Source organism: Fringilla coelebs (assembly GCF_963513975.1).
Source record: "Fringilla coelebs genome assembly, chromosome: 2".
NCBI lineage: Eukaryota > Metazoa > Chordata > Aves > Passeriformes > Fringillidae > Fringilla > Fringilla coelebs.
In genome coordinates, this window is record NC_140029.1 from 102029317 (window position 1) to 102057072 (window position 27756).

At 44.2% G+C, this 27756-nt stretch overlaps 1 protein-coding gene across 3 annotated transcripts in view; it reads right to left on the reverse strand.

Moving 5' to 3' along the window:
* Positions 1 to 15015: 15015 nt before the first annotated feature.
* UVRAG (UV radiation resistance associated) overlaps positions 15016 to 27756 on the reverse strand; it is a 94145-nt gene continuing 81404 nt past the window's right edge. For all 3 annotated transcript variants that reach the window (XM_084226457.1, XM_084226456.1, XM_084226458.1), the window contains one exon: positions 15016 to 17100. In XM_084226457.1, coding sequence (XP_084082583.1) covers positions 16398 to 17100 — 703 coding nt within the window. In that variant the 3' untranslated portion in view covers positions 15016 to 16397. The remainder of the gene's footprint in view (positions 17101 to 27756) is intronic.

Below are 27756 nucleotides of genomic sequence, written 5' to 3' on the forward strand. Positions count from 1 at the left end.
CACTGCACATCATTTTGTTCAGCAGAGAGAAAGGGAGTGTTGGTCACACATCTTTGGGAGTCCAGGTAAACTCGATGTCCCTCTTGTAGGCCCAGTTTTTAGTCTCCCTGGATGGAGGAATATCATGGACAGAGATTCCTGGGAGGTGGATGCCAGCATGGGGCTCCTATGGTGTAAGCATGGTTAGGAGGATTCAGGCAACTGGGGGAGATTTCCAGTCATCTAATCTGCCAGCCCAGGTGGCTTGCTTTGTCCCTGTCCTTGGCTCCTCCTCTGTGACCCCCTGTAACTAATAAGGCAGCCATGTCCCCTCGTTGTGCTTGTGTCAGCTTTGCTGTGTGCCAGCAGTGCCAGCATTTTGGCCCCAGAGTCTGGCTGAGCCCCCTCTCCTTGTCACACTCAGGAGAGGGGACACTTGGAACAGGTGAAGGGAGCAGGGTGAGCAGACCCTGCTGACTGCCCACTACCAGACCCACAGCATCCCCTGGCACCAGAGGAAAGAGGCTGGCTGCCCCTGAGCCCCAGAGCTGTGCACACAGCAGGCAGGGCTGGTGGGATGCCCAGCACGGCTCCCCAGCTGATGCTCCCCATCACTGCTTTGTCACAGACAGAAAATCCATCCATCCCCACACCACTGGTGCCTGCAGGGTGCTGGGGTCAGTGCTCCTGCCTCTCTGGGTCCCAGCACACCTCTGAATGCTCCTCCTCACCAGCTGACCACGAGCCTGCTCTTCCTCTCCCTTGCAGCCTCCTTGTTCCCCATACAGCAAAGCCTCTCTTTAAATCCTGTGGTGACCACCAAAGCACCTTAACAAGAGGGTCTCACCCCATCTGACCCTGACTCCACAGCCAATTTCTCTTGCTGCTGTTACTCTTGGCACGATGGCCCAGGAGTCCCACATTAACCCTTTCTGCCATGGGATTGTGGAATAAATCTTGGCAGACAATTGGCTTTCAGCCTGGTTCTGAACACTCACCTTCTCCATTCTGCCCCTCAGGGGACCCAAACCCCACATGGAGGAAGAAATTATTTCTAAAAATCCTAGCAAGTAACAATCACACCATAACTTCTGGATACACCAGACCAGCCCGTGCTACATCATGAACACCTCAGTTGTCACAGCAGCAGCTTGCACTCAGGTCTCACCTAAATTCATGGTCATTGGACCTGTATCTCATTACAAGCAAGATGGAAGAAAATGGACCAAAGCAAAGTCTTGGTGGCCCAGAGGAACTGTGTGCCCACAGGGGAGGCAACAGCATCTATAGTCATGTCTTTTTCTTCTTACCCATAAGGTCTCTGCAGCTTCTGGGCACGAGTCTGTTGGCTCTGTGTTCACAGGTGGTCATGGGTGAAGATAAACCTCCTGAGAAAATCATAAAGGTGGCCTTGTGACTCTAGGTTTAGGCTGTTTCCAAAACCACTGAGCACTTGGAGCTCTTCGTGCCCCAAAGAGAATGGGGCATCTACCATGGCTGTTGCACAGCAGAAACAAAGCCCCTTTACCAGCACCACAAACTTGAAGGGCAGCTTGCACAGACCTCTGATGCCTTTTTTTTTTGTTTTCCTCCCTCTTTCCAAGCCCTGTGGAACTGGAACAGATCCCTGTAAAACCACTCTGGTTGGAGAGCTGTTGTCAGGTCATTTTCAAAAGTTCACAACACTTTGCAAATTGTTCCTGCTGGAGGTTGTGCAATAACAGTGTCATTACTCAAAAAAACCATCCAAGAATATTATGTTAGACATAGATCAGATCTCTTCACCCACAGCAATATTCCATGGGAAAAAAAAAAAAAAAGAGGAAAATAAATTGTTCAACACGAGCTGGAGATGACAATGAAAAATTTACCCTTAATTATGAATATTTTAATGGAGAAAGGTTATCTATCCATCATCATCTACTAGGACAGGAAAGAGCCTGTGATGATTTAGATATAAGTATCTGCATGGGTAGTTAAAGAGAAAAAATTATCCTAGAGAGGCTGTCTCTGCTCCCCCCGTCCTCTCCCTGTGATGCCCATCACAACCACTGCATAAATATGTTGAAGCTGGTTACCTGACCTATTTTAATCATCTATATTAGGAAGCAATGAGCAGGAGTGTCTGTTTCTCTCCAGAAACAATAAAGGGAGCAATTAGTCCAGATGTAAAAAACTCCATCACACCAGGCCAATCCCATTTATACATCTTGTTTTCTCCATCTCTAAGGCAGAGATAATAAACCTGCCTTTGTCTCAAAAGCTGTTGAAGATCCTTGAGGGAAAAGGTAGTTGTGATATAGGGATGTTTCTCACAAAAATAAACCTCAATAAGGTTGACAACAAGGTCAGTAATGAGTTTTCTTATTGAAAACTTGCAGTGGAATTGCAAAAAGCCAAGGTTGCTCTCAGTTTGGAAAATCTAAGAATCAAAGATTTGGGTTGGAAGGGACCTTTAAAGGTCACCTAGTCCAATCCCCTTGCAATGAACAGAAACACCTTCAACTAAATCATGTCTATAGTCTCCCCATAGCTGAAATTGGACCCTTCAAAAAACATTCTTTTTTTTTTCTGCAATTTTCAAATGACTCATTAAAGAAGAAAGGTGTTTTTTTCCTAAGAGTCAGCCCCTCAATGTTTCACAAAAGTTGTGTGATCACACTCAGTGCAATTACCATATTTTCCAGCATTTTGGCAAGTTGAAGGCAATAGGTTGACCACAACCTATACAAAAATGAGAATTTTTCTCTTTTTAAATTCCATTTTGACTGTTTTTTCCCATTTCTGTTCTCCCGTGCACCTTTGCTTGGACTCCTCAGCACCAATGAAATCCCTCTCAGTGGAAGGGCAGCAGAGCCACCCCAGGGTGATTGTTTCTCCTGGGTGATTGTTTCTCCTGGGGCTCTTACACAGAGGACACTGCTTCACTCCATCCTGTCTAGCCCATGGCAAGCAGCTGGTGCCTCGAGTCCCCACCAAACAGAGACTGCCTGTTCCTGCTACTGCAGCATAAGCACAGGGTTCTGGAAGGTGGCTGAGACTAGGAGAGCTGGGGCCTTGAACAGCTGGAAAGAGATCCAGCCCTTGGAAAACCACCAGGTCTGGCTGCTCAGGATGGAAGGTGTAAGGAGCTAGGGTTTAGACATGTCCCTGCATGCGCCTCAACCTCTGGGTTGGATCCAGGACATCTGAACATACCTGCCTGTAAGTGCATGTGCCCTGGAACATCCCCTCCTGCGCCCTTCCCTGAAGGACTGACCATGAGCAGGGCACTGGCAGCCCCTGTGGAACATTGGTGATGGTCTTGTAGCTGCCATGAGACCCCACAAAACTCATTATCATTATGAGAGACTCATTCTGTTGTTAGGGCAGGGAAACACCAGTGCTCAGACATCCATCTGCTTTGTGTCCACACTTGGCAGCAGTTCCTGCCCACCTTTAGTGTGTCAAAGTCTCTGCAAGGGGCTCTGTAAATCTGTGACCTTGGATGAAGTGAAGTTTTGCCACCTCTCTGGGTCAGGTCACAATCACGCCCTGGGTCTTCAGAGGAGCTTCTAAATTCGCACAGAGTTCCACACCATTAATTTCCTCTCAATCAGTTTTTCCCTCTCCACTGATTAGTCTTTTCTGCCTTTAATACATTTCCAGGCTCTGCAGCCTCATAAAACTTCCTGGGGGAACATATCTGTGTGGTTGGCGTGGGCAGGAAATTACTGTCATTTTTCACTTCTCCAGCCCGAGAAGGTGTTTACTGGGGCTGTCATCAGAGGGCATTTGCACGCTGGCCCTTCCAGCACCATCCCCAGAGAGGTGTCAGCACCAGGAGCCAATGCAGAAAAGAATCCAAGCTCTTTATTTTGACTGGCCTGGGAAGGAAATCTTGGCATTTCAGCAACACAACTTCTTCAGACGACCCCTCACCAGCATCTCAGCAGGGCAGTGAAGGCTGGAGGAAACCTTCCTGATCTCCACCAAAGGTTAGCAGCAGCCCAAATGCTTCTGTTGTGGACATAACACACCTGCCCCACTTCAGCTGATTGAGTGTGAGCACCCACATCCCTGGAATATTTCCATGCTTTGACACCTCTCTCATGGTGCCCCTGAGAAGGACTCCTGGAGACTCTTCTGTGTCAGGGGATTTAACAGAGGAGCTTTGTGGCAGAGCACAAATACAAAGGCAGGACTTGCAAATGTCCACCCAGCTTTGTCTTCTCCCTTCAATTTGATGAAGGGCTGGCTGGAAATGAAGCCAGGTGTGCCCAAGAGGCAGCTGGCCTGTACCAGCAATGGTGTGGCAGCAGGACCAGGGCAGTGACCTGTTCCAGGCACTGCTGAGGCGCCTCCAGCCCTGGGGGCAGCTCTGGGCCCTCCCAACAAGGAGGACACCAAATGGCTGGAGCATGTCCAGGGAAGGAAAAGAGCTGGGGAAGAGGCTGCAGCCCCAGGAGGGGCTGAGGGAGCTAGTGGGGTTCAAACTGAAGGAAATGAGGCTCATTCTGCGCAACTCCCTGACAGGAAGGTGCAGCCAGGTAGGGGCCAGGCTCTTCTCCCAGGGAACAAAGGACAGAACAAGAGAAAAGAGCCTCCAGTTGTTCCAGGAGGGGTTTAGGTTGGATATTGGAAAATTCCTTCCCTGGAAAGGTTGTCCAGCCCTGGCAAGGTCTGCCCAGGGCAGTGTTAGAGTCCCCATCCCTGGATGTGGCATTTGGTGACAAAGGTTAATGGTGGCCTTGGTAGTTTGTTGGGGATTAGCTGGACTTGATGATCTTAGAGGGCTTAAAAGCCCTCTAAACAAGCTCAATAATTCTGTGATTCATCATTTAAGAGTAATAATGAAAGGCAAAGACCAACGTGTTGGGTGAAGATCTTCCTCCTCCACCTGCTAAGTGCATAATTTTGTGGGCCTTGTGGGTGGAAAGACAAGAGTTGGAAGATGCAGCTCTTGGGAAAAGCTGCAGGATGTGTTGAACAGCTGGGGAAAGGTCCAATCTCCTTGGCTGTATAGCAGTTCCTCATGGGACATTCCTTAGTATTTTACTCAGGAAAGCCTTCAAACTTCCACCTGATGAAGTGCAACCCTTTCTGTGAGAGAAAGAGTTTGCAATGCTGTTATTGACACAAGATGATAGGGGCAGAGCCTTGTCCTTCCCTACCTTCAGAGCTGTGATCCGAGGCTGAGATGCCCATCCTGCATGGGATTGTTCAATCCAAGATACAAGAACTCACATGTGCCCTGGTTGAACTTGGTCAAGCTCCTGTCAGCCTATTTCTCAAGCCTGCTCAGGGCTCTCTTCTGAGTAGCAGCCCTGATCTCCAGTCCATTGGCCACTTCCCTGCCTCAGTCTACACAAGCTCCATCCAGGTGATCAGTGAAGGCACTCACTGATGCCAGCATTGATCCCTGGGGAGTACCACTGGTTACTGGCTGCCAGGTGGACTTTGCACCACTTACCACAACTGTCTGGGATGCTTGTGCCAGAAGTAGTTTGCCATTTGTCACAACAAAAAGCTACCAAGAGCAGCAGGCAGGAGCATGCAGCAAGGAACTGTTTCCATGTCTGGTGTTTAAGAACTGATCCTCATGCAGGCCCTGCAGAAGGGTATGTTACCAGGTTTGCTCTTGTGCTGCTCCTGAAAGTGATATTCCTGCTTTTATCACATGTTCCTGTTATCACAGGAGCCATACAGGATGCTACACTTCCAGTGACAAGCAAATTACTTGGGTTAAAGATGTGTAAAATTTAAAAACCACAGAGGGAAGAAAAACCAGGAAACTTTTCCCAAGTTTTTTTTTAAATTTAATTCTTTGGGAATTAAGGATGCATGTGACAAGGATGAACGAAACCATGGAGCTGGAAAGGAGTTCAGGAGCCTGAGTAGACCACCCTCAGTTGCTGAGACAGGATGGGACATCTCCCAGGGTGTCTGCAGCCTGGAGTCTGCTGGGCTGGAGAACAGCTTTTGGGGAAAGAACCTGAACAATGAAGACAAACCCTGTTGTGGGTGGAGGTGGCAAGAGTGGAGCCAGAAGGACAAGGGAAGTGATTCCTTCTCTCCTTTGACACTTGTCAAACAGGGCAACTGGGACCAGTTTGGGCTCCCCAGTACCAGGTAAATGGTGAGAGAATACAGCAAAGCCACCAAGATGGTTGGAACTGGAGCTCAGGGCACACAGGGAGAGGCTCAGGCAAGGACAGACACAACCACTGTCTGCAACTCTGGGATGGTGGAGAGATGAGAGAGGGACAAGCTCTCATGGGAGATGCTCAGTGATAGGAAAAGAGTTAACAAGCCAAGTTAGAAGAGAAGTAAATCCAGTTAGGAAACCTCTTCCCCATGAAGGTGGTCAAACAGTGGAACAGGGGTCTGAGTTAGGAAACCTCCACCTTTGGAGATACTTGAAACTCTGTTGACAAAAAAAAAACCTGTGAAACCTCAGATCAATCTTCAAAACTGGTCCTTCCAGTCTTTTTTACTCTGATTCTATCATCATAAATTATTCCCTGGCCCTGGCACAGGTTGAACAGAGAAGCTGTGGCTGCTCCATCCCCGGAAGCATTCAAGGCCAGATTGGACAGGGCTTGAAACAGCCTGGTCTAGTGGAAGGTGTCCCTGCCCCTTCCAAACCAAACCATTCTATGATTCCATGTCTTTGTTCTCACACTCTCCGGTAGCAGGGATTACAGCCTCGTTAGATCATCTTTTCTAATATTCCCTACTCCTACAGTTCTGGTTTTTTCCCTAAAATACCCCAACTGCCCATTTTCTGGGTAGTCATACATTTCTTCTCATCACATGGTGGTGGATGAGTAGAAATGAGACCTTTCCTGTTCTCTTTGGATCTTGTTAACGCTTTGCATCTCTTTTTTTTTTTTAATAGCAGTTCCTCTGACTCTGGCATCACCTGTGCTGGAGACCCTCTCAGCTCCTCTCCCACCCCTCAACCCCACAGAGAGCCACTTCAAATTTCCTGTTTGGGACACAGCAACAGAGCTCAAGTAGTAACCCTGCTGTGTTGCAAAGAATGGAAGATATGTCCCACTCCTGGAGGTAACTGGGATATTTGAGGTCTTATCTGTTTGTGGCATTCATCAGGGCCATCACATGGTGATTGGGTAAGATGCTGTGCAGATTTTTCTCATGCTCATTAGAAAGAGGGACAAGAGGAAACACTTAAAGTTGCAAAAACATGCTCGAGAAATGTGCTTAGCCATAGGACTGTGGATTCATCTTCTGCAATTTAATGAGCTCCCCTTGAGAGCAGCACCAAAACCCTATTCAGGAGCTATGCATGGCTCTGCCTCCAGTCCCAGGCAGGAAGAGGTAGGATAAGACAAGGAAGGATAAGGCACCACTAGAGTGGACTAAAAATACAGTTTCACTTTGGCTCCAAAAATATTTTGTCATAACTTGCTAACTTGAATTTTATCTGTAAACATTTTCAGCCTGATACCACTAGAAATCCTGATTTTTCCAACACTTACCAACAGGAAATCCCTGAGCTGGAGGGTTTAGCTGTAATGAACTTATTGCATATTCAAGCACTGAACATCAGTTTGGATTACAATGTCAGAAATAAGCTCTGAGAGAATGCAGCTGGACCCTGGGCTCACCTGTCAGGAACTCCAGAGTGAAATTCACCAGATAAAGACCAGCACAGCCTTAATTTATATTTTCCCTGTGCAAATAAAACAGCTAAGACTGAACAAACTTACTGTGTCTAGGAGATGAGCCCCCTCATCCTCTCCCCAGCACCTTTCCTACTTTGCACATGATTTCCTTGGCTGGGAAGACTTCATTAGAGGCTGCCCAAAGAGTTCTGGAATGTTCAGATGTGTTGGGAGGCTAAATTCCCCTATTAGTACACATCTAAATCACAGCCACTTGTGTCATTCTGGGAGTCTAAAGTGCCAGATGCAATCACAGTTCCCATCCTCCCAGACACAGGTAAGGACAAGGTCCCACTCCTTGTGCTAAAGGCACACAAGAATTAGTCCAGAGTATGGAATGCCAGGGGAGAGGTGCACAGGGGCAAGAGGGATAACACATCTTCCTTTCCAGGCACTTTGCCACCTGTTCAAGGGCTGCTGACAGCTTGTGCCCCGGATTTCACCCACACTCCTGCATCAGCCTGGATTAATGTGTAAACAGGGAGGCTGGATTGGAAAACTGGAGGACTCCATTCATTTCTTATGCTCCATTAGCACTCAGAAGTGAGAGCTAATTCTCTTCTGCCATCATTGCTCACTGCACCCACCCAGCAGCACCCAGGGGGCACGCAGGGCAGGAAGCTCACACTCACATCCACAGAGGGGTCACACCATCTCACAGGGGTGGGAAAAGGTATCCTGCCAAGGGATGCTTAGAAGAAGCTGAAATCCCAGGTACAAGCCACATGCCAGATTTTTAAATGATTTCAAGCTAGATGAGAAGAATCCAATACAAATCAAAGGATATTCTGAGCTGGAAGGGGCCCACAAGGATCATCAAGACCAACCAAGGGTGCAAGAGTGTTGTCCAAATACACACCATCTCTAAATAAATGGTTTTGTTGAAGTTTCTATTCAGTAGGTGCTAATGTTATTATTCTTGGTATTCTCCCTAATTAATGTTATATTCCTCAAAGTTTCCTCCTAAATTCTTCTCACAGAGACTCTCAACATTTTGTAGTTAGCTGGATGGATAAAATACTTGAAAAAAGGAAGGTGAAGTTTGGTTCCTCCAACCAAAGTAGGACTGAAGTCTTAAAAAAATTTAAACAAAACAAATATGAACCTTTATTCATAACTCCACCCTGTAATTCTCTAACCTGTTTATGGTGAATCTGGGGATAAGATCAGAACTTCCTTTGCTTTGAAGCAGCATTGACCTTCCTCTGCCTTGCACGTGCACACACGCAATCATCTGGCAGACCATGGCCATGCACCCCCATGAGTTACCAAAGTCAGGAATGGCATTTGCAGGGCACTTGCAGCCTCTTTCCTTCCCTGCAAACACTCAGCAGCATGAGGAGCTGGTCATCCCCATCCTTTGTCCGCTCCTCCTTCTGGCTGCCAATCACTGGGAACAATCTTAGGCTAGAAGCATTTGTCCTAGCCAAGGCATTAAAAATCACCCTTGGAAACTTCATGCTCCTCCTCCTCTCCTCTGTTCCAGTGACTGCTTGTGTGATTCACATTCCAGAGCCTCTAATTTGCTCTACTTGCACTAACTACACTAGCACCAAAATTAAAGGGAGGGACATTAGGTCAAACTCAAGTCACACCTGTTTCACAGCAGTTTTGTCAGAGAAGAAGGTATTTCACAGAATCATTTTCGTTGGAAAAGATCACTAACATGGTCGACTCCAACCATTCCCAGAGCATGCAAAATCCACCACTTAACCAGGTTCCCAAATCCATGTGCCATATCCACACAGCTGATAAATCTCTCCCGGGATGGGGACTCCACTACTGCCCTGGGCAGCCTGTTCTGGGGCTGGACAGGCTTGTAATGAAAATGATGAAAAGCTTTGGGACTCATTTGTTTTGGAAGGTAGAGAATGATCAATGGTGCATGTTTTGCTTGTTTATCTTATGCTGAAAATCACAGCTGAGGCACAAGTTTCAAGCTGCTCAGCCAAGGAGTGTGAAAAATGTTCCTCTACTCCACTGCACCTCAGCTAGACAAACTCTGCTCAAGGCAGCAACACTTTTCATTAAGGCTGGAAGCTTTGCTGCACAGAGCAAACCCACACACTCCAGCACCTGATATCTGGCTAACATCAGGGAGGATTAAAGCTTCTCTCTTTGGCCCTTTAAGTTCCCAGCAGAGCTGACATCATCTTGGAATTATCACCCAGGACAAATCCTGCCCCAATTTAGCAAGCCTTCTCAATGGACAATAGGGTAGCCAAACTACTTTCTGTTGTCACACTATGCATTATTGACAAAGTTATCACTATAAAAACACTGAGTCAAGCCAGCCAGGGCCCTCCACTTACTCCAGCATGAGAACATTTCCTGCTAGCTCAGGGGAAAAGGCTATTAAAGGCACGCTTGGAGGCAAAGGTAAAGAGTGCTGCCACAGGTTGTGGACCTGCACTTGTCCTGTATCAGTGTTCAAAGTCCAAGAAAGGTGATCTGTCAAAGGAGGGGTCCATCTGGTAGATGGGGAATAGGAAATCCAAAGGCGAGATGTTAAAACAAAATCAGGTAGATGGCAAAAATGTGCAGCAAGAACATGGTCGAATGTGCCCAAAGTCATCAAGGAATTAAATGAGAAGATGCTGTAGTTTGAAGAGTTTTTAGCTGCCCAAGTCAATACTGTGAACAGACATACAATCACAGAATCTTTAAAGTGGGAAAAGCTCTCCATGATCAAGTCCAACTGTTCCCCCAGGTCTGCCAAGGCCACCACTAATCTAAGTCCCCAAGTGCCACATCTGTTAAACCCTCAAGGAATGGGGCCTCCACCATTGCCCTGGGCAGCCTGTGCTGGTGCTGGAGAACAACTTTTGGGGAAAAAAAGTTTCCCTGATATCAAATTTAAATCTCCTGTGGCACATCTTGATCCTGTTTTCTCTTGTCCTATCACTTATTCCCTGAGAGAAGAGACCAACACCCACACAGGACAAAGGGAGATGTGACAGACATCAATAGGTGGAGAAGCCATACAGAATCCATAGGGCACTTGCCTTTCAAGGCCATCTGAAAAATATGTGAAGTTATAAATCTCTTTCCAAAACAAGTTTGGTTTTTTAGTGGTTACAAATGTAACAGAGAAACAGAAAATAGGGAATGTTTTTAGAGAATCCAGGTAACTTTCAACCTGCCCAGAGGGTTTTAGAGAAGGTGTTCCCAGACTGCAGAAAACCACCATACAATTGCTTTCATCCTTCTCTTGCACAGGAACTGATGGTGTCCTGCCTGAGCACGCAACACAACTGGTGCTGGAGAAACCAGACTCCTGAAAGAAAAACCAGAAAAGCAAGGGCTGAAAGAAAGAGACAGATGGTTTTCTGCAGCAGAGCTCCACCAGGGAAGGACAAGGAATTCTGTGCACATCCTCCTTTGGAGACACCCTGTAACAAAAAGGAGATTTTCTTCCCAAAAAATGCCTTGCTTGTAGCATGTATAGATCTCGGACAAAAATAAATGCACTTAGCATTGGCAGTATTGGCAGCAATCAACTGGCCAGCTAGATAGTGCCTTCCTGAAAGAAGTCCAAAAAGACTCAGAACAGTCAAGAAGAGATACTGCTGGCAATCAGATTTGGGTAGGGATAGGTAACCCAACTATCCATCGTGATGTCACCATTTTGCCACCTTCTGTATGAAGCACAAAGAGAGAAATGTCTCCCCAGGAGCAGGAGTTCCTCTGCCTGCCCAGTCCACAAGGTACAGTCTCACACCTCGTGCCTGGCAGAAGCACAATGGCTGGGCTGGCAGGTTTTCTACCTGTACCAACTCTGCATCTTCAAGGTTTACAGATTTCCATGCAGCTTAACTGACTGAGCTACCTCATTGCTGTATTTCAAAATAAATGCATTTTCATGAAATTTTGAGGCAGGTAAGAGTGTTCTATGTTTGTACATCTGTTTTATATAAATGTATGTATGCTCTGGGAGTCCAGGAGTTGCCAGTTGGTTCTCATCCATGGTTTCCCTTAACACCTGAGATGAGACCATACAACCTGATTTGCAAACTCCTTTTTAACAGGGACATAAGAAACACACTACGTAAGGCAGTTGGCCAGATGGACTCATGCAAGTCCAGGCTCAGCTCACAGTTCAAGCACCATCAGCAAAAGGTGCTCTGAGGGCTGGAGCAGCTCTGCCATGCAAAAAAACCAAGAGAAATAGTGGAGCCTCTCAGCCTGGAGAAGGCTCCAGAAGACCTCAGAACCCCTGCCAGTGCCTAAAGAGGCTCCAAAAGAGTTGGAGAGGGACTTTGAACAAGGGCGTGGAATGACAGGACCAGAGCGAATGGCTTTCCTCTGCCAGAGATTGTTAGGTGGAATATTGGGAAATAATCCTTCCCTGTGAAGGTGGTGAGACCCTGGCACAGGTTGCCCAGGAAAGCTGGGGCTGCCCTATCCCTGGAAATGTTCAAGACCAGGATGGATGGGGCTCTGAGCAACCAGGTCTAGTGGGAGGTGTCCTGCCCATGGCAGGAGGTGGAACTGGATGATGCTGAACGTCCCTTCTAAGCCTGTTCTATGATTCTAATAATTAAGTAACCTAGTAAAGCAAGATTGAAGAATCCTGCAGATTATCTGTTGAGCCAGTCAATGCAATACATTCAACACTAAATTGAGCAGCAGCAGACATGACATCTCACAGTTATTTAGGGCAAAAAAGCTTTCATACTATTTAATGAAAAATTGTAAACCAATGTTGCAACTTACCATATATACAAAAAAAAAAAAGTGTTATTAAAATAATGAGCAATTTAAAGATTTGATTCATGAATATTTTTTCCCTTGCGAAATATTTTTTCACCTGGCATTAAGAACAGCTTACCTGAAGACTGGAGGTGCTCATGAATGCCCAGAGATAGCAGCTATGCCACATCATTTCAGAGCAGACAGAGCACATTAAAACACTTCCAAGTGAAAAAGGTCAAAATCCAGACAGCAAGCAGACATACCTTCTCTGGCCACTTGAAAGGTGACAGAATAAGGCACAGAAAAACCCAAGGTTTACCTAGATTAGGTTCACTCTTCCAGCAGCACCTCCATCTTATTCTTTCCATTCCTTACTCTTCACTTTGAGGCAATTCTATTTCAGTAATGCTCTTCAACACTGTAAGATAGCATAAAGTAAAATTTCTCTTCTGTATCTTCCCACTCCAGCTCCTGGACTATACAGATGATGCCCTGGGTTTTTACTCTCTGCTGATAGACAGACAGGGTAGGAGGAAAAAAAAAACTAACCCGAAAAACCTCCTAATGATGCCTGGAGAGTCCCTGTAGCTCTTCACATTTCAGTGCTTCCCACCAGAGACTCATGAGCTGTGGACACACTCCTGCCAAGACTCATGCAGCCGACTCCTGTTCAAGGCACACATCAGCATTTTGGGCAGACATGTGTTGATTATTAGCTGGAATGACAGAAGGTGTTGGACAAGTAGCAGTGCTTCCCTGATGAAGGAACACAGTATTTCCACTACCCATAAATGTCTACAAATCCAGTCTAATCCCAGCCCCAGTGTAGGCTGGGGCTATTTTTCTAGCTGCATGCCATCTTTTGGGGAGAAGCATGAAAAAGAAGCGCAGTACCAGCTCTTCTGAGACAGGATCTGGAGCCATCAAGGCAGTCACCTCTTCAGGCAAATCTTCTTGCCCAACCATTCACATTGGAAGTAATATTGATTTGATGAACAATAAGCCACAGAGTTTTGGGGCTGGGAAGGCCACTGCGGTTTAAACCAGGCTCATAAAGAAAACAAACACAAAGGAGCCATTGAAGAAGACACACAAGTTGAGAGATACAAATCAATTTTATTTTATAAAGACAGATGAGCTTTCCTGCAATTGCCAACATAGTTTTAATGTGTCATTTATTATGCGATATTCTGGTCTCGCTTATTTTAAATACCTGGTCAAGCAAGGATAAACCAATGCTGTTGTGCTTGCTATAAAAATATAGTGGGATCTGATATTCCAAAACTAATATGCTCAAAAATCTTAAGGATTTCTAATGAGGGATTAGATCGAGATTGCAATGGAATGCTTTCTCAATTTGAAGACAGTTGCAGACTTTTAAGTGCCACAGCTGGGCAGGAACCAAAAGGCTCTTGAAAATTGAACATACACTGTGATCCATTATCTCACCCTCAAACCTCCTGTTTGTTTCTCTTCCACTACACTATTTCCAAAGTAATTTACAGGGGGTGAAAAAAAATAAACACCAAAAGGAGAAAGCCATGACACAGCTGCAGTCTGTACAACCCCCTTCCTGACAGCCACAAGGAGCTGGTCAATGCTTCATCAGCCCTGTGATGCTGTCCTCACCTCACACCACCTGCTACATGGAAAGTGGTAGAAGTGGAAGAGAAACACAGGGATAATTTAAGGCTAACTAAAGATAATCCATAGAAAGCCCATCTGAGCAGCTTTGTGCAACAGACGCAAAAATCAACCGTAGTGTTTAGCACATTACGAATTACAAGGGTTAAACAGGAACAGCAACACAACATTGGGGAGGAGAACTAGACTTCATTTGGTTTGTGCAACCTGAGAAATGAACAACTAATGGAAAAAAAAGTCCCACTGATGCTGTACAAACCTAATTTCACGTGTTGCTAAATTGCGCTGAGATGCTCCATGTTTGCCTACGTAACGCAGTGACTTCACAACTACTCTTTGGGTTGCTTTGAAAAGTCACCATCACACACAAGCTAATGCTCTTCTGTTATACAGGAACACGAGTGTGTGCACAAACAGGCCTGTGCTGCCTTGAGTGTGCCAGATCCCATCCCATATGGTGCAAAACTGACCTAAAGCTAGTGAATTTCACCTGAAATTATACTGGTATCAGAAGATGGCACAGGGCCCAGGACAGAAATCTTATGCTCATCACTATGAAGTGCTGTTCTTTCAGGTGTTTATTTCTCCCTCTCTAGGCCTAAGGACAGCAAGAGCTTCCTACCTATTCCTTTCCAAAGATGATGGCAGTGCTTTGAGCTTCTGCAGCACTGCCTTTGGGGAAGTTTTCATGAGGTTTGAACAGAGGAGCTAATATGGGGGATACTCATGGATGTGTCCAACTTTGTACTGAACATGAAATCATATTCAGTGTCTCAAAATCAAAGTCTCCAAGTGCTCCCATCTAGCACATCATCCTGGGACAGACCAAAGCCAGCAAACTGCAGCAGAGAGTCTCTATCCAACCACTCAACTGTGGACACAACCATAAAAAGCTAACTGAAGTAATGTGAATATAGTTTTAATACAATCATTAAGGTGTTACCTGGAAAAATGCATATTCTAGAACAGTGCTATTATGTATACCAGTTCTCACAAACACATCTTGTTTTGACAAGAGAAAGCTGAGATTATACATATCCATATTTTTAAAAAGTTAATTTCAGCTAGCCTTACAGTGAAGTTAGGAAAAGACTAGGTTGTGGGTTTAAAAGAAAACATAAACCAGGGAGAGAAAAAAAAGCCAGACAAGATGAAGTATTTTTATTCTGCTATATACTTTTATATTTCAGAGCTCACAAATGAGCTCAGATTCTTGGGTATACAATATAGAAAGCAAGAGCAATGAAATCCAAACTGAAATACATACCAGGAATCACAAAGCAGGCTGCAAATTGCTTTCTCATTAGTGCAGCTGAACACATGTGGCAGTGGTAACCGACCCAACAGCAAACTGCACCTCCAGCAAACCACTGGAAGTTTCTTCCTTTAAAGTGTAGATGATTAAAAAAAATAAAAATTCAGATGAATAATGTTAAGTGCCTCCTTTTTACAGAGGATGGAGCAGTTCCACACATTCACCTAACTCCAAAGTGCTTCATTCCCAGTCTGGGTTTTTTAGAAGATGTCTGAAGTGTCTCAGGGCACACTGTCCCCACTGCACACCTTGGAGGGTAGCAGCTGAACCCCATGTTGGTACTGGGTTCATTAAGTCTCTACTAATGAGATCTGTGCCCAACCTAAGTGGGGAATGGTCAGGCTGAGATTATTACACAGAACCTTAGAGGTGGTTTACTCCTCAAGGTTTCCACTGGTAGGAAGAGCAAGTTTGGAGGAAAAGAGGAGTGGAAAACCCCCTAAATGTCCTTTCTGATTAACCAGGTGCAAGGAAACTGCAAAAAATCACACAGGTGCTCATTCTCTGGCAAGTTCACACCGCCAAGTGAAGACTCCTCAGTGCAAACTAGAACTTCAAAGGCTACAGAGCACAGCCAAAATAAAGTTGTCCAATTGTAGCAAATTCATGGTATTTCTGTAATACTGACTACATTGCTCAAGCAAACACAGGAGTTCATGGGAGAATGTAAAGACATCTTACCATAAAAATATATTAAATTAAAGGGCTTTTCTTCTGAAAAGATTAAAATAAATTTAACTCTAAATAATAATTAAGAACATAACAAACATTCATAGAAGGGGCTGATCAGCACTAGAAGTTGTTTTCAGAAAAGCCTTTATAAATGGATTCCAATGCCCTAGGAAAAAACCCCCACAAAACCTTCAACAGATATAAATACCAGACAGAAAAGGACTTAAAGCAGAATGAAGTTACCTGGGCTGTGAATACACCATGATCCTGTGTTATTGTGCTCAAGTCCATTTGTCTAACACCATAGGAACAACTTTAAGCTCTTTTATTTTCATAATTAATATAAAGAATAAGTGCAATTTTATTTCTGTTCCAGATCACTGATTTCACCTCAATGTCTGCTATCAAATCTCCGTGCCAGCTCACTTGTCCGAACTTTTACGAGGTCTGCGGAAGCTGGACATGTTCTCATTCAGTGCACAGATCCTTCGAGAGAACTCCTCAAACTCCCCTAGGACTTGTTCATCACACTCAACCGCTACAGCATGTTCCACTGGGATGGAGGTAAAGTCTTCCAGCTGATCTCCTGCGCTGAACCCTGTCGCTTCCATACCCATGATCTCCTCTGCCTGCTCCACGGTGCAGCAAAGCACGGGGTTGAGTGGGGGCTGAAACTCACAAGGCTGCTCGTTGTTCATGGTGCCAGAGCACTCCCCAGGCAGAAACGCCCCATTTATTGCACTAGAACGTCCTAGGAAAGATTCCTGCCTGTCTTGGGTATTGGTTAGGCTTCCATTTTCTCCATTTAAACTACTGCACAAGTCCTGGCCTTTTTTGGTATTTCTTTTGGAGGAGTCCACAGAGGTGTCCAAGGAAGAACATATGGGTCCAGGTTTTTTAGCCTGCTCTCCAACACAGGCTGTGACAGCAACAGGCTGTGTTAAAGCAGAGTTGTAACTAGGAGGAGGAGTTTTGTACTGTAGTCTCTCGCTTCCTGTGTTGGCTCGCTTTCGGAGTCCTTTATCTGGAGAAGGAAGCCCACTGGAAAAACCAATATCCAATCTGGCGAAGCTAGAGCTCTGTCTCTTTGGAACAGGAATTGCACTGGATGTATGGTGTCGATCGCTGTAAAAGAAGGAAAGAATAGACAACACTCATCAGGCACGCTCATGAGCAATACAGATGTTTAATCAAAGGCTGAAGCAATTGTTTTATCACAACTCCAGGCTCCGTTTGGCCAACAGCTTCTATCCTAAAGTACTAAAACCCCAAACACATTTAGTGCCATATGAGCCAGAAGACAGCCCAGAGGACAGCTGTAGTAAAAAGCAGTGAGGTTTTGTAGGAACGCTTACACGGCTCTATGGTTTGGCAAGCCAATCACCCAAGAAACCATCACATTATGCTAATTTGCACTGTTAACACCATTTTATAGGACTGAGCTGCACTTACAGAGTATTACTATGACCATATATTTATGTATTTATGGCCTGTACTGGGTCATCATAAACTCTTCAAAAGTGAGTAATAACATCTGAATTCTCTATGAGCAAAGAATCCAAGAGAGGACTTCCCTGACAGCTGCACAAAGGAGAAAAACCACAACAACGTCACTATTTGCAGAGGGTTATTCTTGCCAGATCTTCTGCTTTTCTGTGCCAGTCATTCCAAAATTTTTTGGACAAATGCCAACCTCTATTTCTTAAGGAACATGAACCAATCAAGCCTAATTTACAAGTCTAACTTTACTGTAATACAGTTCTACAAGCTCTTTCACTGTCTCAAGCTCTATAATTTGGAAAATCCACTTTACGTCATCTCAGGTGTGTTATGAGAACTTTCCTTCATGGGCTCAATATTTATCCAACCATAATCACCACCCTGTATATAAATAGCATGCTATACATGAACATAAGCAGCTGGTTCACTTTCCTTCCAAATTAAAAAAAAATAGTAAAAAAACAACTATTACTGATCTACTGAATATAGAACTCTTAAGATTCAGCCACTGTCAGTATGAAACTCCTTCACAAACTCCATTTAAAAGAAACTCTTTCTGCTCAAGACCTGAAACGTTTTGTCTGGCACGGGAAAATCTTGTGTCGTGGTTTAACAGATTGTTTTGTTTTTAGGTGGGGAGGGAGTCCACAGGCTGCAAGGGTGGTTCCCTGTCGGGATCTGGCACACCCAATCAGTTGGCTAGTTTTGAAGACTGACCCCCAGTTAAACCACTTAAAAGAGCTGCATAGGCCTCTGTGAAAACACATTTAAGGACAGGTAAGCCCATGAAAAGCTCTGTTGCTTCCGGCCTTGGAACAGGTAACTGGGAGCTGGCCAGGCCGGGCTCTGCTGTGATGCAGGCCCCTTCCCACGAAGCCTGCCAGACCCCGGCCCGGTGGGGTGGCTGGGGTTCCTTCCCAGCAGGACCAAGCCACTTCCTGGAAACCCCACTGGTGCTTTTTTCTGGCAGCACTGCCGGGCCATGCCCATGGGGCCCATCCCAATGCCGGGAGCAACCATGTGGCCAGGATCAGTGCTGGGAATGACCCATGACCAGTGCTGGGGGGGCCCTGAGGCTGGGAGCGGCCACATGGCTGGGACTGCTCGGCTGAAATCGGCATGGTTGGGGCAGTGCCAAGCTGCCGTGGCTATCTCAGCATGGCTTCCAATGAACTGTTTGCTTGGCTGCTTCTAGCCAGCCATGCTGCAGACAGAAGCAGCAGCAGCAGCTTTTCTATTTTTTTTTTGGTGCCCCACAGGAAGAGAAGACACAGAGTGGTGCTGGCAGCCAGCACGATTCGCACAGTGTTGGCAAAGACCATGTGACCAACAGAGAGGCACAGTGAGTGATTTCTCTGATGCAGAGCATGGATGAGATCAACCTTCCAGCGCTGCAGACCTCTATACAAAACTGTTTCAGCTGATAAAGCTTGAGAACAAATGAACCTATGAACACCAATTCTCTCCCGAATCAGGAAAAGGAAAGGATGAAGACAGGTAGAGAAAATAACATGGGACAGTGAGGTCAGTGAAGAAGTCAAATCCTAGATGGGAGGAGATTGAGGAGATGCCTTAGTCTTGGGCTGAAATTCTCTTGTAAGGCTATGGTTAAGATATAACTGATACATCAGGCTTTAATTTTTCCCCTGTAACTCATGGAATGCACTGGGGGGATGCAGCATTCTAGCCACAGCCAAAAGCAGAAGCACCTGTGTTGAAGTAAGCAGATGTTGAAGTAGGTTGAACAGAAAGAAATGAGAGAGATGAGAAACCTTGCCCCAGGAATAGAAGAAGAAAACCTCTGTTCCTGAAGAGAACTTTTGCTTTTATGCTATGACAGCTCATCCTTAAAATAGTACCCCATGAGATGACAGGGCCCATGAAAGCAGCTGTGGAAAAACTGCAAGGCACAGGAGGGACTTTCACACTGCAAACAGATTTTCCTTTCCTGGGTGGCTAATTCACTGTGAAGCCAAAGAGGACTGTTTCTTGTGGAGAAGTCTCCATGGCATGGCAAGAGAGACTCCTCTCCCTAAGAGAACTGAAGAAAGATTATTTTAGAGGTGGCAAATTGACTTAAAGTCCCAGGTTTTGTCTCTTTACATTGTCAGTGGGAAGGAAAAGAGGGTGTGGGAGGAGGAGAAGTGTTCTGAAGGTTTATTCTGATTTCTTATTACTTGTTTTTCTTTTAGTTCTGTTAATAAAATTTTCTTTATACCCTTTAAAGTTCTGAGCCTGCTTTCCTCTCCTCCTAACCCTTACCTTGCAGCAGAAAATGATTAAATAATTCTAGTGGGTGCACTGGTGTTTGCACCCACTATATTAATTGGTGTGTTGGCTGGGAAGCTCAGATTGGTGAACCAAAACCACTACACTTAATTGGTGTTTCCGCCTGGTCTTCAAACCGAAACCACCACATCTTGAAACAGCGGTTACAAGTAGTCCCTAGTGCAGATCCTTTTCCACACTGCTTTTCTTGTTTTGCTCCCCTTTATAAATAGACTAAAGCAGATTGCAACAAGTCCCTCTGTGAAGAATAAGTGACCCCCATGGGAGGTCAGTAACTAGTACAACTCCTGTTGAATTTCCTCTCCCGTATTGCCTCCTCCCAGGCTACTCCTAACTGCATCTGTAGGGCTTCTGTCTCTTCCACAAAACTCTCAAATCACCTTAAGGAGAAGCTGTTTTTCAGAATACACAGTTTTTCAGAATACTTCACAGGCAGTGAAGTAGAGACGTAAGGGCCACTGTAGGGAGTTTGGTTTCTTTCTTTTTTTCTTTTACTTATACAATTTTTTCCCATAAGTTGCTAGGAAACGAACTACTGGCTACTTATGGGTACTTTTTTTTTGAGAAGCTATGGTACAGGGCTTGTATCCTTCCCGAAGTAAAAGAACAGATTGATGTCATAGCATCAGATCTGTAATATCTCATAGAGCAGCGAGGGCTTCCTACCTCCCTTTCTAGGCAGAATGACTAGAAGGTTTATAGGAAATTCTGCCACTTCTCTAGGTTTTATTCAATCATCCACAGGTTAAAATAGGTATTTAGGAGACTAAAATCTAATTCAGGAAGAATTTCAAGCTGTACCTCGTGGATTTAAGTACAGATGTGTGTTTGTCACAATAGTGACAAGACCATCTACTCTTAACACAATATTTGAGTGATAAAAATTCTTGCCCGGAACATATGCAGCCAGAATTGGGCCCAGACAAGTTACAAACACAGTGGCCTGAACAGCCTATAGATGGGTTTGGAGTAGACCCTCCTGTTGAATACATCACTTTGCAGCACAAGATGAAATACCTCACAAGAATAAGCGCCACCTCAGATGAGAAGGACATAGAGGGAAAGAAGAGCAGAAAGCAGCCTAGGTTCTGAAGTTGCAGAGGCACACTGTTTTGCAAAACACAGGTAATTCTAGGAGAGATCAAACCCAAGGCAAAGTCTCTTTGCCATCTTGAGTGAGTAATACCTTGAGTGAGTAATCTGTTGTTCTATGTATCAAGCTTGCTCAAATGAATTTATCTTGGGCTGGACTCTTTAAAGGACAGAGATTTCAGTATGGCATAGGACGGCCTAATTGGCAAACCCCAAGTTACCTGCAGAACAGCAGAGATCACCTGGCTTGTTCAGCCTGGAGGAGGCTGAGGATCTCCCCATGGTCTGCAGCTTCCTCCCAAGGGGTGGCAGAGCAACAACTCTCTGCTCTCTGTGACCAGGAAGGAACAGAACCCAAGGGAATGGCTGGAGCTGTTTTAGGGGAGATTTAGGTTGGTTATCAGGAAAAGGTTCTTCACCTAGAGGGTGGCTGGGCACTGAACAGGCTCCCCAGGGCAGTGGTCACAGCCCCAAGGCTGTGTTTGGGGTCCAAACAAGAAGTGTTTGGACAATGCTGGGGTGTCCTGTGAGGGCCAGGAGTTGGACTTGATGATCCCTGTGTGTCTCTTCAACTCAGGGTATTCTGTGATTCTTTAGCAAGTGTTAATCAGCTCAGTTTAGGCACAGCAGCAACTCTTCTATGAAGCAGAAGAAATTTAAGTGTCCAAGTAAACCAACATGAAAACTGAGGTGTCTAGCACAAGAAAAACAGCTTTAAAAATTGATGCAGTGGGTGTATAAATTTAAATTCCCGCTCAAATGAAACATTCCTAAATTCCTTTGTAAAACAAGACCTTAGATGAAAATGGGTGAGAAATTAATTCATTTGCAGGACCAGGAGAATTTTTTAAGAGGTTCTTACAACAAGGCTACTCAAGCTATCACGTTAGGTATGCCTGAACAATACCTCTTTAGTCCAGCAGCCAAAACATCTTCCCTTCCTTACTAAATTGAACTGGCAGAATGATCTATACCAACTGATCCAAACATAGCAGCAGTAAGTTATTCATCTCTCTCATCTACAAAATAACTTCTCACACAGCAGAGTATGTAAGGGCTGCCCTATAGGGCAGTAAAGCAGGACTTATCCCCATTTGTTGAGTAGATATTCAAACAAATGTCTTTGAACAAAAATGGCTTGCAGCCAGATTTCTTGGTTGACATGCACTGAAAAGGACCTTAAGACTTTAAAACTAGGTTTTAAGCTGCTGGAGAAATATGGGGGCAGAGTTCAGAAACTGTCCATTGCTACCAATAAATATGAATAGGATGGGTTGAGCTTCAGTCAGGAATAAATACAGCGATAACATCCCAAATCTGAGAATGGAGGAATGAAGTCAATAGTATGGTTTATCTGCCAATCAAATACTATCTAATAGCATCTAGATAGAAGTAAATATGTGTAAAGGGTTTTGGAGATCAGCCACACAGTCACTGGAGAAGAAAAATGAGAGAAGGGTGGTAATCCCCTAGTTGAGAGCCAATTATGATCAGTGGGAAAGTCATCTTCCCTGGATGCCTTTTCTTGATCACAGGAGCAACCTAGGCAACAAGCTCAGGCTGAGTGACAAGTGCCTACAAGGCAAATATGAGAAGATATATGGCTCTTTTTTAAGTAGAACAATGGTCATAGTCTTTCAGGCAAGTAAAACAAATCCATAAGGACTCTGGGTAGAGTGGGTTAGACTGTTTTTTCTTGTGCCATCACCTCCCTCCAGGTGAGAATAGGAAGTCATGTTGAGGGTTTAGTTCAAAAGTAATGTTTAGACAGAGGCACAGAGCTCAAAAATACAAGGCTGTTATTAATACCTGTGAAAACAAGCAGCTGCTGGAGGGTGTCTGTTGCACCTGTGTTTCCCTTGAGGCTGTACTGTTACTAGAATTCACAGCATTCATATCAAGGTAAAGTCCAGAGAAGGAATCCCAGACGGGTCTGGTTTGAAACTGACTTTCAAGACCATCTAGTTCCAATCCCCCTGCCATGGGCAGGGACACCTTCCACTAGTCCAGGTTGCTCCAAGCCCCATCCAACCCAGCCTTGAACATAGGCTTTTCCACCTTCACAGGGAAGAACTGCTTCCTAATTTCTAAATTAAACCCACCCTCCATCAGTTTAAAGACATCGTCCCTTGTCCTTTGAGCGTCACAGCTCATGAAATTAATAAAAATATATAAAAGTATATAAAAAAAGAGAGTAATGTGTGAGTATAATCCAGTTAATCACACACTTGAGAGACTGTCCCCAGTGAGAAAGGTTTGGCTTGCAGGAGCACAGCCCTTTAAGGCACAGTCTTGAGCTGAATTACTCAGGCTGGGCTGATTCAGCTTCCAGCAACAATCCCTTGGTTGGTCACCCAAGACACCAGACAGGTGTGGACGTCTACAAAAAGAATGGCCTGTGACTTGTGGAGTATAAAAACTGATTTGATTAACTGTCATTAGGGCCTGATTACTTTTATTCTAGTGGATGACTCTAGAACTGGTTACACATATGGGTATGTACAGTTCCAGTCAAAAAGCAGGATTTCTAAATTTAAAAAAACCCAAAAAACTAGAAGCCTCAGGTCACAAATTTCAATGTTTCAATTGTATCCAAATCTCAAAAGCCAATTCTAACAGTCTGTCTTCAACTCTAAGTTTTTCTGGCAGCAAAATGACAAAGTAGCTATTTTCTCCCAAAATATTAATTTTCACTAGTTAACAAATAGTCAGTGTGAGCATTCTTAGCCTTAGGGTGGAAGACACAGACTCCTTACTGTAAACAGGTGAGATAAAGTGACTGAAGTAAGACAAACATTTCTGAAATAATTTTCCTAGCGAACACATTCTGGTTGCAGTTTTGATAAAACGTTTCTTTGGTCAGATTCACCTGTGATTATTCAATCTGACTGCAAGTGGCTCAGAGAAACTGCAAAGCAATATGAGGGACAAAATACAGTTTACAGGCTCAAATATTTATCTTTTCCTCCACACAAAATGTTTCCCGTGAGGAACATTACTGGATCACAGCTGGACAAAATATTAAATTTTGATTGCCTGGCCAAAAGCCAAAATACACAGCTACAGCTCTTTGCTATGAGAATGCTTTAAAAAACCCACAAAAACCTAAACACCATTTGATCTTTTTGTGTTGTAAACTATGCCCTCACGGCAGTAAGAATACTAAATGAAGGTGTTTTAGTTGGTTTATAGCTATCTGAAACACTTGAAGCTCCATGAGCAGTTCAGAGCCAATATCATGTCAACTATGCTAAAATGCAGTAATAGTTTCTCACCTTCTTAGAGATTACTGGTAAAATAATGTACAATAGCAATAGGAAGGCTGCCAGTATGAAGTTAAGATGAAACTGCATCTTTTGACAGCTAAGAAATTCAGCAACACATTTTTAAAAAATGAAATCTTCATAAATCAAGCCACCGGAGTTTTCATAACTAAGAAGTTTTGGGCTCCTCTTGATTCTAGCAGTATATGAATCAAGACATAGCCTCAAAACACAACTTTAAGCCTTGACACTCAAGCATTTTTGAGGAAAGCCTTTAAATGCAGTTCAAAAGGGCATCTCCCTGCCTACAGACAAGCCATTCAAAAGGAGTATCGTTTATTTTCCAGCATTAGATAAGTCTACTGTCTATTCACTAAGAAAAAATCTTCTTGCTAGACTGCTCAAGCTTGAAGCATGTTCTTTACTTAATGTTACTCACAAAGACTATCCCTCATAAGTTACAGAGTGAAAAAAAAAAAAGAAAAAAGCTGAAGAATAGGAGAGAAAATGAGTCAGAGTCTCTTGATTTAATGCAACCATAATCTAAAGAGCCTAAACTTGGGAAAGGTAAATCTGAACATGCAAAAAGAAATAAAACTATTTTAATTAAAAATGTTAAAAATGGACAGGCTACATGAAAGTGGGGATTTGAAGGGGACTTATGAAAGGAGAGCAACTTTTTAAAGAGGCAGAGAGGGACAGGACAAGGGGAATGGTTTTAAACTAAAAGAGGGGAGATTTAGATTAGAGATTAGGAAGAAATTCTTGGCTGAGAGGATGGTGAGGCTCTGGCACAGGCTGCCCACAGGAGCGTGGCTGCCCCATCCCTGAAAGTGTTCAAGGCCAGAGTGGACGGGGTTTGGAGCAACCTGGTCTAGCAGAAGGTGCTCCTGCCCATGGTCAGGGAGTGGAACAACACGCCTTTAAGGTCCCTTCCAATCCAAACCTTTCTATGATTCTGTCTCAAATGCTGGAATAAACTGCCTGCTCAGAAGAAAAAGGATTTAAAAAAAAATCGGTATAGGATCTTTTGCACCCACAAAAGCTAACCTAAAAAACTGAGCTACTTTTCTGGAAGCTAGTGAAACTCCAGGACTAAAAAAATGGAAACAAAGGGAAGTATTCCCAAAAGGAAACAGAAAAGATTCTGAGGACAAAAGTAAACACAGCAGAATAGTGCTACCAGGAGAGGTATGAAGATGGAAGCAGAGCTTGCAGACCTGCAAGCTTGCTGCAATAAATCACACAAGTTGGGATGTGAAAACATTTATTAATCATTTAAGTGTAATGCCTGAGAAACAAAAACAACACAAATCTCACCAAGCTCAGGGAACCAGGCACTAAACTTTGATGGACAAACACTGGACTCTGCAGACCTTCCAAAGGGCCAAAGGCTAGCCCTGAGCTCCAGGCAAAACAAGGGTACTCATAGAAGATTGAAGCAGACACTTTACAGCCAAATTTGCTTTAATGGATGTATGAAATAAGTGAGCTCTTCTACAAAAGCCATAGAGGATTTTTGGGTTTGCTTTTAATCTAAAATGGTAATGATTATGGTGGTGAAGAACTTAAATTCAGAAAAACCCACCTACAGTGCTCAGAAAGGAAACTGACACCAGAAAGAGAACCAAACAAATCAGGCAGTGTGAGTATGTGGATAAGAAAACCTCTTGTCTCCCTGCTCTTCTCCTGCAAAGAATAACCTGGAAATAATTTACAGACTACAGTTTGTGTCAGAGGTCATCAGATGACTCACAGTAACCTGAAAACAAAAAATTCCTCCAAATATTCATTTTAACAGCTAGTGGCTTGTCTGATTGTTTCTATGTTCTTAGTCAGGTATTATCCACAGGACAGTGGACATCTGTATTCTGCCCAATTATGAAAGTCTAGCCAGTTTTCCCCTCAAGACAGACTCTCTGTAAAGCCTCATTTCCATTTATATTATTAGGAAGCATTAAGAAGCATTGATTGGAATCATCAGTTTAAAAAATAAAAAGTTAAAAATGAACAACTATTCATACAACTTCTGGACATGAGAAGGAAATGAGGCATAGACATCCATGGGGAGAAGGGAATGGGATACTCCAGAAGAACTATGCTTAATATTCCTACATGGAAATATTATCCTGCCAAAAAAAAAAAAAATGCTTTATTTTGTTAATGATTGTGCATCACCTATGGAAAACAACAGGACTGTATGGTGGCAAAACCTCCAAAGCATAATTGAAGTTTCCAGATCAGTTCCTCAGAGACAGCACATGCCAGAAGAGAAGAACAGTATCCACACTGAAAATAATTCCCATTTCATATGTTCCAGTGTCAATCCACTTCTGCTTATTCAAGACTGTAGTAGACACCCATGACCTGCACCTCCCACTCTACTGATGAGCAGAGAGAAGTGCTACAGATATCACAGTCTGGCCCTTCATTTTCAAATATTCTGAGGGGAACACACACCATCTGAGGATTTTCACACTACTGTGATGGATACCACACGAAAACTCACTGTGATAATTTCCCAATGAAGAAGACTTCTCTTTATGCATCTTGCTAGAGAAAAAAACAAATGCAGGGAGAATCTTTTCAGCTGTGCCTGAAATTACTTACAGAATAAAACTGCACAAGGGGCTGAGCTTCCTTTTCTCAGGACCTATTTACTTCCTCTGTTGGCTGAGCTGAATTTCCATCACGCAACACTTTTTACAGTATTGCTGAAAGAGGAAACTTTTCCTACACTATATTTGTTTTCCCTAGCCAAGACTCCAAACAGCAACCTGGAGGTGGGGGTGTTCAGCCTGGAAGGAGAGTAGGCTCCAGATGCCTTAAAGCCCCTGCCAGTGCCTGAAGAGGCTCCAAGTGAGCTGGAGAGGGACTTTGGACAAGAGCCTGTAACGACAGGACAAGAGGGAATGGCTTTCCACTGCCAGAAGGGTTAGATGGAAGATTGGGAAGAAATTCTTCTCTGTGAGGGTGGTGAGGCCCTGGCACAGGTTGCCCAGAGAAGCTGGAGCTGCCCCATCCCTGGATGTGCTGGTGTCCAGCCAGGCTGGATGGAGCTTGGAGCAGCTTTATCTACTGGGAGGTGTCCCTGCCCATGGCAAGGCATGGGAACAGAATGATCTTTAAGGTCTTTCCAGCCCAAAACCATTCCATGATTCCCTGTGATAGGATACAGTAGGATTCACACAAGTACTTTTCAACATCAAAATCAATTTTAAAAAAAGGAGAATGTAGGGAGAAGAAACTGCTTTCTCATGAGAGTTAAGAAGGCAGGAAAACAAAACCATTCTATGATTCTATGATTAGATGAGAATGCAGGACAAAATAATTGCTTAAAGCCAAGAGACTGCATGAGTGCACGCAATTCAGAGAGCATAAATTAAAAACATGTGAATACAAACCATCACTTGTTGAAATCCACTGGGTAGTAAACTGTTCTTCACATTTAGTAAAATTCACCTCTGTTTAAGGAGAACTGGTTAAGCCTCCTGCTCAAACAATTGCTGCAAGATAAACCTAAACTAACTTTAGCCTTGAAACACAGAAAACTGTCTGATTTGATTTTCTGCAAACAGTGGAAGAAGATAAGTCTGAATCCTTCAGAGTCAATCAGAACAGAAGTACATGGGATTTT